The following is a 14,616-nucleotide window of genomic DNA, read 5'->3' on the forward strand; positions in this document are numbered from 1 at the left end:
GGGTTTCTATGCTCAGCTTTTCTCCCAGGGGCCCTTGAAGGCTCTAGCCTGATGACTTTCACTCTTACCACTCACTATGCTTGCTAATGAATATTAGAATTGCTGCTTCCACATCTGTGCAGATAGCCTGTGTCTCAGGAAAGGGTCTCCTGGCATGACATTCGGCTCACAAAGTCTCCTTAAATGTCATGCTTTCATCAGAACCCCAATTAGATCACCACCCACTAGAAATGTATCAGATTTTAAGGTTATTGAACAACTTTCTCAACTGTGGAATTTAGGTATGAATCATGCTTGAGTTAGGTGAGTTTGTTTTTTTTTTTTTTTTTTTTTGAGTTAGCCAAATTTGAGACAAAAGGGCATATTCATCATCCCCATTCCTTTTGAAAGTCTCTGACACATATTTCCATTCAGGTAAAGAAAGACATTACCAAATTCACTTATATATAAAGGAATCTAAGGTGTAACTTTGTGGAAAAATGATACAACTCCTGTTGAACTTAGTACTAGTCAGGGCGGGGAGAATTTTAAGCTTAGGCTTAGCTAGGGTGCTTACTGACCATTTTATCTTTGGATTCAGGTGCATGGTTGTTCAAAGACATGAAGTTGAAATGTTACTGTCTTAGGCCCACTTTGTGAGGATGCTCCACATCCATGATCTTCACAGCAAAAAGGAAAAAGCAATGAGTAGCTGCTTCAAAAACCACAATTATACTATGCGAGATTAACTTCCTACTTCAGGTCACAGTACTACACACTAGTGACTAATAGCCAGGCCTGGCGCCATCCCCTTTGATCCTCAGAAAATAATGACAGTCGACAAATTGCCATTTCAGTTCTGATGGTGACCCTGTAGTGGGGATGTGAAGAGTCCACAGTAGACACTGGCTCTCCTAAGGTTGCTTCTGCAAAAGACACCACATGCTGTCAATACAGCCAAACAGCTTTGTCACCTCAGCTTTTGAAATAGTTTGGAAAAGAAAAACACAAAATATGCAACACATCTAAGATTAGTAACATTTTCACTTTTGTGACATTTGACAAAATACATTTTTGCTTGTAGTTCAGGAAAATTCTATGCAGACAAAACAGTGGCAACTACGGAAATGATGGCCATTCAACTGTTGGCAAAAAGCATCAATGTTCAAATACAGTGCTATGACAGTGAACACCAAAGGGCTAATAAAATGTTGTCACCATCGGTAAGCCCACATTTTTGCTCTCCCAGATGCTGTGGCTGTCACCTATAGTCCAGGCAATGGGAGTTACTAAGGGTTCAGGCTTTGCAAATGCTTCATGAGAAAGAATGAAAGGGGCCACGCAGTGGGCCAGAGAGGCACGTTTCTCAGCTCCATCCTCATTTCTGCTGGAATAAAGACCTCAGAGAATGCTGACATTAGCGTGTTTGATAGCTCTATCATTCAACATATTTGCAGAGGCCAGAAAGACCAAGAAATTGAAAACAATAAAATTAAAAACAGCATATCCCAAAGATTTTGTTAACATTCTGAAAGTCACAGGTAAATTCGGTGAAAGTATATAAATTCATTCATGCCATTTTAATTTGCTTGCTACCTTTGCTTCTCGTGTTTGAGATTTAGAGGTTTTGTCCAGGAAAAAAAAAAATCACTGCAATAAATCCAGATACTTTACTCCAAAGAGAACCCTGTGTGATTTGACTTAATAGTCCTTCTCCCATCTAGATGAAAGAAAAAAAAAAATACCAGAATCACAGCAGTTAGAGATAAAAATAATAAAAACTAAGAGGAAAGTTCTTCTCTTTAAAGGGAACTCTATCAATTCCTTTGCATCTCTTACAAAAAGGCCAATAAAATTTTTGTAGGAGTATATCTGAGTTTTATGAGTCTGCCTGCACTGGTAAATGAAGTTTGCATTTAAATCCACAGAACAAGCTTCCATTTGTTTTAAAGGGCAATAATGTAAAATGCTAAGACTGTATATGTGATGTAAAGACCATAAATTAACTATATGATGATGTAGTCTGGCAAAATTGTGGATCACACCATTTTGGTGGCATAATTTTAATTCATGTTTGAAGTATAACTATTAGACTTAATGTGTCTGAGCACTGAGAAATTTGGCATTAAGTAGGATATTTTCGTAAAAATTTTACATAACCTACCAAGTATTTAAGGCCGCTTTTAGTGTTTGCTTCATCTTGTACTAGGACAGTGACACTGAAATTCAGTGCCTAGAGTAATGAGTAAGCTTCTTCCAAGTGGGACATTTGTGTCATGACAGGTGAAGATAATGGAAAAGCTTGAGGTCACAGTGAACCATCACACTTTCAAGTGTGAGCTAAGATTTTATGACCTGCAGACCCTCCCCCAACACACATAATCCCTTGGTCTGAAAATCTCACACCTCAGGGTTCTCTTTGAAATTTCATTGCAAAAAAAAAAAATATATATTACACAACCCTGACATGCAAAGACTGCAGAATTTAACATATTTATTTCAAAATCCTGTGTAGCATCCTAGCAGAAATAAGAGAGATGTAAAGAAGGAAACACAAAAGTGAAGGTGCATCTCACAGAGTTATATACTGGAGGTGAGGTGATTTGTGTTAACTTCCCCCTTATTACTGCAAATGATACTATGCTCAAGTGCACTTATAAACACAGGCCAAAAAAGAAACAAACAAAACTTGAAACCTGAAGCCAGTGGGGGAACTCCAGACACTTTAGGATCAACATTTATATTGTTCATGTTACCTCACCTTAAAATATCCTACACAGATGCCAGGAAAGTTACTCACATTTTTTTTTATCTGTTTATATTATAAAATAGTTTTAAAAATCTACAAAGAACATGTGTAGGCTCACACAACAGATAAACAAGAATAAGGCCAATTGGGAGGGAAAGAAGAGAAATGGATAGGGTAGGAAATTAAAACAAAAATCTTCCAAATGGACATTTATATATTGGATTGCAAATAGTTTATTACCTAACGGGGGATGCAGATTCCATTTGCATTGGATCCTGCCACTCATCACCTATCTGGTTTGTGACTCACCACCTATTTCCATCATTTCCATCTCTCTCTCTCTTTCTCTCTCTGTGTGTGTGTGTTTCAAAAATCTTATTAGTGATGCAAGCAGTTTTACAATTTTATGCTCTTTCTTCTTCACAATCATCAACAAATAAGTTGAGAATACTAGGAAAGGGTGTTTTCCAGATATAAATATGGAATTCTGAGTAGGTTTGACAATTCTAAGTTGATTTGTTTGTTTACTTGAATAAGCCTTTGGTTCCTGAGCAAAGCAATATGGGTTGTTTTGATTTGTATATGGTAAAGTCTTCTATTTAATATAGGTGACCAAATACATTACATATTATTTAAATAAAATGGCTAACACATTCAAGAGTTCTTCAATGTCCTATCCATATCCATGGGATCATAACTTCAACCTACCTTGAGGTTTTTCCACTTGGGAAGAGATTGAAAACATTTGTTTTCAAACAAAGGACCCATATAAACAAAAGCATAGTCATATCCTCATCACCAAGGATTCTCACTTCTCCTATTTCTGACCATTGCCTTTCTGTAGTCAGCCTCAAAGTCGCTAAATAGCTGCCTGGAATTGAATTTAGGTGTCTCTCTGACTTGGGCTGCCCTCATTGAGGACAGTTACCAAAAGCATTCACCAGAAGATGAATATATATGTTCATCTTTAGTCTCCCAGGGTTATTGGTTCAAATGATGTCATCAGATACAAAAGTATAGGAAAGCATAAGATGAAGCTCACAAATAATCTACAACACCACTGCCTTATATTAATAAAAGTCCAATGAGAGCTATGTGCTAACAGTACTAAGAAGAAAGTCTACATGGTGAGGCCAGACAGTCAGAGCACAATGCCCCTTTGAATGATGTGTGTGCTAGGACAGTGTGGTAGGGTATTCTGTATTTACTCAGGTCCTACTCAGAAAGGCTATCAGGTAAGTTTCAAGAAAGTGACAGCAGATGTCATGTCCTAAAACTCCACTGAGACATACTGTGATGACATAGTATAAAAGGTTAGAAGAGTCCAGAATCTGGATGGAAAACGACAGTAAACACATTTCTTATAGGAAAAAAACTTGGGTTAATACCCATCTATCCCCTAGAATCAGGCTTACTCGAAGTCTGGGACATCTACTGTCCATATCTTTTCCTAGACCTGGGATAGCCTCTCCTGTCTCCACTCCATAGAGTGAACTGAGTTTTAACAGCACTCTGAGATTTGAGCAGTTTGGTTAAGAATAGAGGTTGTTCTGCTCTATTGAGTTAGGAGAAATATGTTTCCATATTGAAATGTATAACCATGTTCCTTACTTCCTCCATACTGCAACCTGTCAGGATGGGAAGATAAATGAGTTTTGTTTCTAGGGGGGACATGAAGGTGAGGTACCAAGTACAAGTTTGAGATCTATCTCGATTTTCGAGTTTGTCCCAATTAAATGACTCATATAATAAGTGCTGGTGTAATGTACTCAGATTCTAAATTCTAAATGCCTTCCCCAACACTGGAGACATCATACTAATAGGTTGGTAATCTGGTTTCACTTATTAAAGCTAGTCCTAATCATGGTTTCCAACATCCTAGAGGCTAGTTGGTTGGAAACTGAAAATCTGGTACCAGAATCAGCTGGCTCTACAGGGCAATTCGTTCCAAACCTGTTTCCAAACATGCATTTAATCTCTGCCTTCTGAGCTTTATTGTGGCTTATCTATTTTTCAGAACTATTCTTATCTACAGTTACCTTCACCTCTCCCCTCAGCAGTCCCAATCTGAGGAGAATATCCAATATTAAACCGTGTGTAGACCCAGAGGAGATTGCAGGGTCTTCTTTTTTCCCCCTGCTATTAACATGTTTTACCTACATTGAACTCACTTTCTTCAACCAGGGATTTTCACTGACTCTCAATAAAGACTGAATTCCCCAAATGCCACTGGGCAAAATCTGCCTCTTCCTCCCCGGTTGAAGCCATTTGCCCTGAGGCTGGCCATCACTAGTGCTGCCTCAAGAGAGGAAATAGGTTAGAGTCCATTTTGCCTGCTGTAGTTGAAGTCAGTGTCCTCAAGTTGGGATTCTGTGATGTTTGACAGTTTCGTGTGTGTCCTCCCAATCTCTTCAAGGGCACAGGCGAGTGAGTCAAGATCCCCATCCTGCTGGTGACGAGCTTCCCAGAGGTTCAAAATGACAGCAGATGGGCTACTTTGAGTAGCAAAATATGATAAATTCCTAGATAAAATGAAACAAAAGGTAAATAAATGGGAAGGATGGAGCAAATGATCATTGTAAAGTAATCAAAGGAGCTTTAAAGGTTTATTTATATGTATATGTATATTCATATGTATATGTATATGTATATTTATATTTATATACATGTGGCCATTTTTCACTTGTATAGCACAAGTATACAGGTGCCCTAATAAACCAGAAGAGGATGTCAGCTCTGCTGGCTGACAGGCAGTTGGGTACTGCTACATGGGTGCTGGGAACTGAATCAAAGTCAACTGTAATAAAACTAAGTCCCCCTAACTGCTAAGACATATCATCAGCCTCTAAAATGAACTTTATAAGACAGTGGCAGAAAGTTCCGGAAAGGCAGGCCTGAGGTAGTATGGTTTGTATCCCAACACTCAACTACAGCTATACTTTAGAATGATCCCTGACACTTTCTCTTTTGAATCATGCCTTGGTTCTTCCCTTTGTTAAGCTGCACACATGAACATGTTTATAGGATTCCCTCCTGACTGTTGTCTTAAGATGTTTTTACACTACTTTATATGATGAGGTAAACTCATTCCTTTTATTTATTTACTTATTCATTTATTTATTTTTTATTATTTGACTCCCCATCTCTTCCACAAATATAAGGCCTGCCAAGGTTTTGTCTTCAATTTCTCACCACCCCTTCTTTGGTGTTAAATGTGTATCTCCCATTTTCTTGGTTAATTAAGCTGTTTATAGGGTTTATTATAGCCTTAGGGGTTGTTGCAATTACACATCTATCTACTACTTCAAAGTCAGTGCTTCAATTCTCAGCTGAATGCCTTAAGCATCAGCTTATGAATGCCATAAGCATCCATATTTATGATTCTTTTTCTGTTCCATTTGACCCTTCCTTCCCCTTGTTTCTTCGGTTGATAAACTCAGCAGCTTCTCCTTCTACTCCTGGGGACAGACTTTAGCACCTCAGAATTTCTACTGCAGCAACTCTCCCATCTCTGAACACATGCTGCAGCCCTACATTCTATTTATCAAGTCACAAGAAACTCCTATCATGATCTGACCTCATTGAAGTAGATGTAGATCAGATCACACACATACACTCGCACGCATGCACACATGCACATACGCACACACACACTTCCCTTTTATCTAACATCCCTACTCTGTCTACTTTCTTGACTACAAAATGCTGAAAGCTAAAGATCATATTGAATCATTTCCAGACTCTGCCATGGCATTTATCATAATACTGTGACAGGTATTTATTCAACATCCATTAGCTGACATTAACTGAGTAATTGATTCATACATGTCTTTTCTAGATGATATAGCTTCCTCAGTGAAAGAAAAAGAAACAAACCCCAACCTTTTGGACAATAACTTTGCTCTGATGAGGACAAAGACAACACAAAGGATTAAAGGTCACTGTTTTTCATAGGGACTTTTACAGTAAAGACAGAAATGTCATCCCTGATGAAATTTTAGTGTTTTGAAAGGATTTTGTAGAGCTGTTCCTATTTTGAAGTTAGTAGCATTCTATCAGTCTTCCCAGCAGATGAGCATAAAGTGGAATCCTGTAAAGGGCACTGAACAAGAGAATACAAGCTTTCAGTCATATATGATTGCAGGAAACATACGCATTTACAGTTAGCTGGTTGTCAAATAGCATAAATAGCAGGATTATTACATATACCTTTGACTACAAACCATTTTTAACCAAGAAAGGGAGAAGGCCAGCTCAGGAATATTGACACTAGTCTCTAGTTATTTTCAATATTTTCTTGCCTTCCTCTGCCTGACCCTCTCCTCCCCATCACCTTCCCTCCCACTCACCTATACCACTTAGCCCTTCCATGCCAACAGGAACAGCAAATCCTGCTGGAGTACTTAAAGGAATTCTGGTTCTTCTTATATAAAAACATTGAAGTGAACATTGACCCTTCCTCACATGTGGGGAGAGATGTTTCTAGAAGTTGCTGGATCTTACTATGTCCCCTTTCTTAGGAAAGGCTCGGGCCTTAGGAACTAGAAGAGATAGTGGGAAAACAGGCACATCTAGAGGCCAGGCTTCAGTAGGTGTGGGTGTGTTTTTTCCATATCAGTTAACAGTTTCTGGAAGGACTAAAAAGTCTTTATGATCTCTACTCTTGTTTAAAAAAAAAAAAAAAAAAGCAAAAACCAGAGGCTGGGCTGTGGCTCAGTGGTAGGGGTCTAGTCTAGCCCTGGACTGGATCCCTAGGATCCCTTTTCCTACATACAAAACACAATCTGCAACTGATAGATCAATACCATAATTCCATTTTACAAAGGAATGCTGCTACTTTGTATTTTCTATTAAACAACATTAGATGTTTGTACTGTGACTGTAATCATAGTTAGACCATGATGTGTTTCAGAGGTTGACAAACATACGAAGGGTAGATAGTAAATAGTTCTGGCTTTGTGGTACACAGACAGCCTCTCTGAATCTACCACATTCTACCAAGGCACTATGAGAGCACCCAAGGACAATGTGCATGTGAATGACAGCTGTGTTCTTGAAAGCTTTATGGAGTCCTTATCACCTTTCTCACAACATTACTCTTGTGGTGTTTTCCCTCCTTGATATATTTATAAATGAAACAACTATTCTTAGCTCGTGTCAGACAGGGAAAGGACCGGATTTGCCCTGGAGCCATTGTGCTACCTCTGTCCAGTACACTTAGGACTTAACTAGATGTCTAAAGCTGAGAGCCAACCTAAAGAAACTAAGATCGAACTTCCTGCCTTGTGTTTCCTTTGAAAAAGGTATCTAGATGTTCAAGGTGGCTGAGCCCTCCATGGTAGACAATCTGCAGAACTCTAAGACAATGATCCTTTTACATGTTTAGGGACCTTTGGCACTTCAAGATAAAAGGTGTAATAATTAAATAGTGAAAATCCTCAAGCTTATGCTTTTCATGTGGCAAATATTGGTCCCAGTCAGTTTAAAAAATATCCAGGAGTTCTGAATATACAGCCCAGAAAAAGCAAGTAGACTATATGATGATTTCTGTCAGCTGTATGGCTCTGGGAAACCCTGTGGATGTTCTGATCTAGGATAGACATCCAGGGCTAAAGAAACTGAATGTCTAAAGGAGGTAAAAATAAAACTCTCAATTGGCACAGATCTCTGAATATACTGTAGCAAGTGACATGTGTTTCCTGAAGTAACTTTTAGACTCATTCTTTGAATTTACACAAACACACTGAGTATAACATATAAATTCTAAATTTCCATTTATTTTAGTAGCTATAGGATTATATCTGTCTTAATCATAAGTTCTGTGTTACCCTTAGCAGGTATTTGATTAATCTGTGTTTATCTATCTATATTAGGAAAAAAATGTAAAAAACTAAAACTAAACTCTTATTGCAACAGGCTGTTCCTAAAAGATAGTGAAGTCATTTTATGGGGTGTATATATGCAAACCCAATGTGATTTAAAAAAAAAAAAAAAGTGGTAGGCCACACATATACCTGGCTCTCGCCATAGCACATTTTTGAAATTATTCAGATCCTAAGATATGAGTCCTACTTTTCCTCACAATAAGTCTGGTGCATTTGGAGACCAGCTGGTAAAAACAAATTTAGCAAACATTACCAGTAAAAAATGGAAATCATCTTGATTTTAAGCTATTTCCCAAGTCAGTCAGTGGTTCCCTCTTCTGTCTCTCTGTGTCTGTCTCTCCCTCTATCCATTGTCCCTTCCTCTCTCTCAAATGAAGCCTAAACATCACCCCAAATTAAAAATTCTAAATATTCAGAAGTATAGCTGAAAAAGACCTCATTTTCTTTCTCTACAGAAAAATTTAGAGATGTGGGTTTTTATTACACTCATTTGAGACTACAGATTGTTAATCAATGTACTAAACTTCAGAGAACCTACATCATAGCTTTTGCAAATTCTGACCAACTGAAGTAATTTAGAATTAGAAGTAAATTAGAATAAGATTATTTTGGGTGAACCTCACAGTAATTTGTCATCCACCATGCATATGTTATCTACAATGCAGACAGAAGATCTAACCATTAAGTGTCGAGGTTGACTTTAGAATCTTAAAAGTTTTCAGGTCAAGTCATTTCTTCAGAGCTCTAGACTCAAATAAATGGCTTGGTCCTCATTGGCATGGTTACTGAGTAAGTACAGACAAACTATAAGATACATGCCTTTAATCCCAGCACTTGGGAGGTAGAGGCAGGCAGGACTCTGTGAGTTCGAGGCCAGCCTGGTCTACAGAGCAAGTTCCAGGACAGGCTCCAAAGCAATACAGAGAAACCCTGTTTCACAAGCAGTAATAAACAAAGAAAAAGATACTGGAAACTAAGGGTCACACTAAGATGACGAAACACATTTATCTATATAAGTTCATGAGGTAGTGATGATTTATTAAATTAAATTTAATAAATTTAATTGTGTTTTGTTGAGCATTTCAGTTTTCCATACAACAGTTTTCTTCTGTGATTAATTTCATCTTTTAGACTTCCTCATAACCTACCTACATTTATAACCTGGAGCTTTCTGTAATATGGGCCACATCTTCTGCTGGAAGCCTTTATAAGGGAAGGCTCCTATATGAGGCCATCTAAGCCCTAGGGAATGCTCTGAAAAGCTATCAAGGGCACAATCTACTTCCCTGGAACTCCCTCTCCCCCCCAACCAGCAGACAACAACCTTTACTTGGTTAGAGTTGGGCTAATGGAGGCCAATATACCTCGTCCCTCAAAAGGTGTCAGCTAATCCTATAATAGACATGCAATGAATTTTATTTGAACATACAGCAGGGGTCCACAATTGGGCGGCAGTCAAATATCATCAGCACTAGAGACTCTTCTACTAGGTACAGGGCATAATTTCATTAATGATTTAGGCTTCTACCCAACATTGTCAGACAATTGCATTTGTAACCCCAAAGTCAGCAAGTTTGTTTACATTCTAAAATATATATATATATTTGATATATATATATATATATATATATATATATATATATCAACCTTTTTTGCTATTAAGCTTTAGGAGTATCTTCTTTCTGAAGGCTTTATCAGTTAGAGCAAATAAAAAGTAAGTTGAGCTGTCTATAATAAATTAGAAAAGATTGTTTCTAGAATAGTGCATAATCTTACTATACAGTATGGAATAGGGAATTGAAACACAGTTCTAATGAAACAATATTAGTATCTCTGCTATCATCCTAATTGTCTCATTTAATGAAAGCCTCTTAAGTGACCCAAAGCAACCCTCCACACAGTTCTTTAAATGCAAATAGAAGAGAAAAGCCATTCTTACTGAATAACAGTAATTGGATACATCATAACCATTTGCTCTACTCATCAAGCTTCCATCTCCGATTTGAAGCTGGCTGGGAACTCAATAAATAGCAAAGCCACTGTCAAGGTAAAGCAAGTGAGGGTTTTACCCACTAGTACTCCTGGGTGAGTAAGAGGCAGGCCCCACAAGAACCACATGGCTTCATTTGAAAGGGAGATGGCCAGAGAACATTGAAGGGAAGGCTGGGGAGAGCTGAATACATGCTCAAATCCACCGTGCTGTTTTGCACATCCTGGCCCCTCCCAGAGGTCCTTTCAGTCTATTCTGTCACCTGTTCGTGGAAAGAAAACCAGAAGAGACCTTCACTCTTCAGATAATATATGGAAGCTCCTGGATCTAGAAGTCTCTGTGAGCTGCCCAATGAGAACACAGCTAGATACAGTCTAGTTTCAAAACTCCAGTTTCATTCCTCCCAGGATACACAAGAGAATTTCTGGCTTTTGGAAATGGAATAATGACAAAGATTACCAAATCAAAATCTGAACTTTGCTTTGAACTGGAATATATCTGTGTGTGTGCGCGGGGGGGGGGGGGGTGGTGATGGTGGTGGTGGTGGTATTTAATCACCTTGAGGCATTTCTGAGCACCCTGAGGGCAAAGTATGACTAGGGTTTATTCCAAGAGACAAGCATGCTGTGTGGATCCTCAGTGAGGGAAGGATAAAACCATTACACCTCTCACTTTGCAAACTACTTGGTGTGAGCTTTGGCAAGGTCTCACACATTACAGAGAGGAAGGCTAGTCCAAGGGGCACTGTGATAAATAATGTGAAATCACTGTGATTCATTTGCTCATCTTCAGACATCATCTTCAGACATGGTCATTGTTACCATTTTCAGTATAGTTCTCTGGTGCTTGGGAAAGGATCATTCAGGCTGTCTGTGGGGCTCTGCTATGTCTACTTTTCAGAAAAGGATCATGTTTAAAGAGAGAATTTTATTTCTTTCAAGATCAGCATGAGTTTACCAGTGCCTAGCAAAACAAAACAAAAACAAACAACCTCCCCCTCCCCAAACTGGTTCCATCTCTTGTTATCACCCTTTGGCACTAACTGGGAGTGCAAGATCATAAAAAGCTTCTTTCCCATATTGCCTTCAGGAGGGACACCTGCCACTTACAATCCCTATACAGCTTGTTCACAGCTAAACCTGTCCCAGGGCTCCCTCTTTTCTGCTTCATATCAGCAGGCAGTTTCATGAGTCGTTGACTCCAGCTGAAATGAAGCCCAAATACCCGCCACTCTGCTGTGTTAGACCCCTCTGGCCTCACGGGTTTTTCAGATTTCACATCCTGAGTGTATGTCTACTGGGCTAGTACCAGAAAATCTGATTTAAACTTCATTGTATATCACCTCCAGGGACCTGCATAATGCTATTTCCCTGTGCATTAATTCTCCTAGATATCATGAAGGGTTTTTTACTTTTTCTTTGGAAGTGACAGCCTTAAAGGTAAGGGTGTACTTTCTGGCTTCTAGCCTGCAGACCCAAGAAAGCTCTGTCTGGTGCCATCACAGAAAAGTTCCAAGCAGGAATGAGATGGAAGCTGCTGTTCGGTGTACATCCTAGCCTCATCTTTGTGCATCCCCCTTGTCCCCCTTCTTCAACTCCAAGGCCTGCTCTGGAACTTTACCTTTGAGAATTCTCAGCAGTTCTTCTGCCCACATGAGTAGGCTGCCTTATGACTCCCTGGGTCATTTCCCTCCACCCACTGACCATTTCACTACACTGATGCTCCCAATTAAGAGGGTGGACAGAGGGAATGGCAAGATATGACCTCAATGTGAGGAGATTCTGCTTCTCATTAAAGGTTCTGCTAAAAGCTGTTAAGGTACGAAAACAAGATGTCACTGTGCCATTTATCAGCCACAAGGCTGGAGGACTTTCATTAGTTCTCAACTTTTACAACATCACCCATGAACCCCACACCTGAGACACTTTTGATCTGTTTGAACTAGATGACTAACAAGAAATATGTTTCTCTGGCATTGCTGCCAAATTTTCAAATAAGTCTACTATTAGGGAAGGCCTTGGGAAAGACAGTTAATAAGATGTAATTTTCTTCTACTTTGGCTGTTTCCCCTCTATTCATCCAGCCATATCACATGCATCTGTTCCCATAGCAACACAGTAAAGTTTTGGTCTCACAAGAGTTTCCTGAATGTGGAAATCACAAGGCTTTATACTCTCTGGAACATCTAGTCACAAGCTTCACACACTAAGACATACAGGGACATACAGGGTTTTCTGGCTTTTTTTTTTTTTTTTTTGATATGATTCACTTTTAAAAGTCCCTTGATCCTTGTTTGTGTTAGTTCTACTCCCAAGGAGGCAGAATATCATGGTCAACATAGTGTCCTGTGGAAGAATTAATGACATTTATCCAGGGATTATTTATTGAATTTCTCCTAGGCTGGCAGTTTTATCTATGCATGCTTAATGGTAATTTATAAATAAGTATCATAAAATGCAAACTAATATGTCAGTTTAGATATGGTAGAATTCTAAGCCTCTGAAATAATGCTCTTAGTCAGTGCTACCTGCGTATTGACAATTGTACATTTCCTGTGATTAAGATTTATAAATTTCATATGTGAGAGTTAAGACAGTAATCAGGTATTGCACAATAGGAAATGGATTTCATCCCACCTCTGTCATACATGTTTGTCTGCATGAAGGATGATGTGCATCTCTGGTGGTCTCATTGAGAATGGCCCCATTGGCTCATATACTTGAATGCTCGGTCCTCACTTCATGGAACTATTGAGAAGGATTAAGAAGTATGGCCTTGTTGGAGTGGGTGTGGCATTATTGGAAGAGGTGTGTCACGGGAGTGGGCTTTGACATTTCAAAAATCTGCTCTAGGCCCAGTCTTGCTCTCTCTGCCTACAACGTCCAGATCGATATGAGTTCTCAGCTCCTGCTCCAGCACCATTGTCTGTCTAACTGCTGCCATGTTCTCTGCATGATGATCGATAATCATGGACTAACCCTCTGAAACTGTAGTCAAACCTCAATGAAATGTTGTTTTTTGAAAGTTACCTTGGCCATGGTGTCTCTATACAGAGCAATAGACTAGTACCTAATACCTAATATAGTACTCTACATGAAAATATAAAAGGAACTTGGCCATTTCTGCAAAGTGAGACTGAGCTGAGCCAAGGTGGCTGTAAGTGCTCTTCTTATCATTCTCTGTCTCCGGATAGTTTAGCAGCCATGTCAGCCCTAGACTTTCCACCTTGAAAAAGGCTGGAAGCAGAGCTAGAGGTGAACCCTCTATTCCTGGTAATGTCTTGACAAGACCAACAAAGTCCTAAGGAAGTTTTCCTCAATGAGGAGGGATTAGAGTTAAGTAAGGGTTCTGGGAATGGCAGACTGAGGGGAAATGCGGGGCACTGCCCACTTTTATAAGCACAGTTAATTAGAACAGCCAGGTCTGCTCTGGGTGGACATTTGTATATTTTTCCTGGCAGGTTCATGTTGCAGAGACAGAAAGTTGAGCAGTTGTTGAGTTGTTGGCAACAGATCCTCACGGCCTAACTAACTCCTATCTGGTCCTTTACAGAAAGTGTGCTGACCCTGTTTAAAATCATTCACTTTACAGTTAGGCATTTGAAGACCAAAGCTGGAGAAGAAAGAGAAAGGTAGAAAATGCTGCCCAATTAACTGAATATGTTATCTGTATAAGATTTCAAGAGAGAAGTAGATTATACACATCCATGCTATTCTAATTTGGTATTCATCCTGGCAATGTCAAGGTAAACAGTGAGCATTTGTGGAAAGTGTTCTGGGCACTACATTGGAAAATTTCCACAAAATAAGTATTTGAATTACCTATGTCAAGGGAGTTTAGGCTCTCCTGGAGATGAGGTATTATGGGAAAACAAGCAAGTCAATAGGCTCATGACCCTAGACACTGGAAGGCAGCTAGCTCCTGCATGGACAATTGATGTTCATTAGTGTCTGGGCATAAAAGATGCTAAATGTAGTCCTCAGCTTGATTTGCAATTTCCCTACAGTGTGAGG

General features: G+C 39.2%; 1 protein-coding gene across 1 annotated transcript in view; it reads right to left on the reverse strand.

The window, feature by feature from the left end:
* Positions 1-4,858: 4,858 nt before the first annotated feature.
* Unc5d (unc-5 netrin receptor D) overlaps positions 4,859-14,616 on the reverse strand; it is a 494,978-nt gene continuing 485,220 nt past the window's right edge. The window contains exon 17 of the mRNA XM_051182220.1: positions 4,859-5,250. Within this exon, the coding sequence (XP_051038177.1) occupies positions 5,046-5,250 (205 nt within the window). The 3' untranslated portion in view covers positions 4,859-5,045. The remainder of the gene's footprint in view (positions 5,251-14,616) is intronic.

Source organism: Phodopus roborovskii, unplaced genomic scaffold (assembly GCF_943737965.1).
Source record: "Phodopus roborovskii unplaced genomic scaffold, PHOROB, whole genome shotgun sequence".
In the NCBI taxonomy this organism is placed as follows: domain Eukaryota; kingdom Metazoa; phylum Chordata; class Mammalia; order Rodentia; family Cricetidae; genus Phodopus; species Phodopus roborovskii.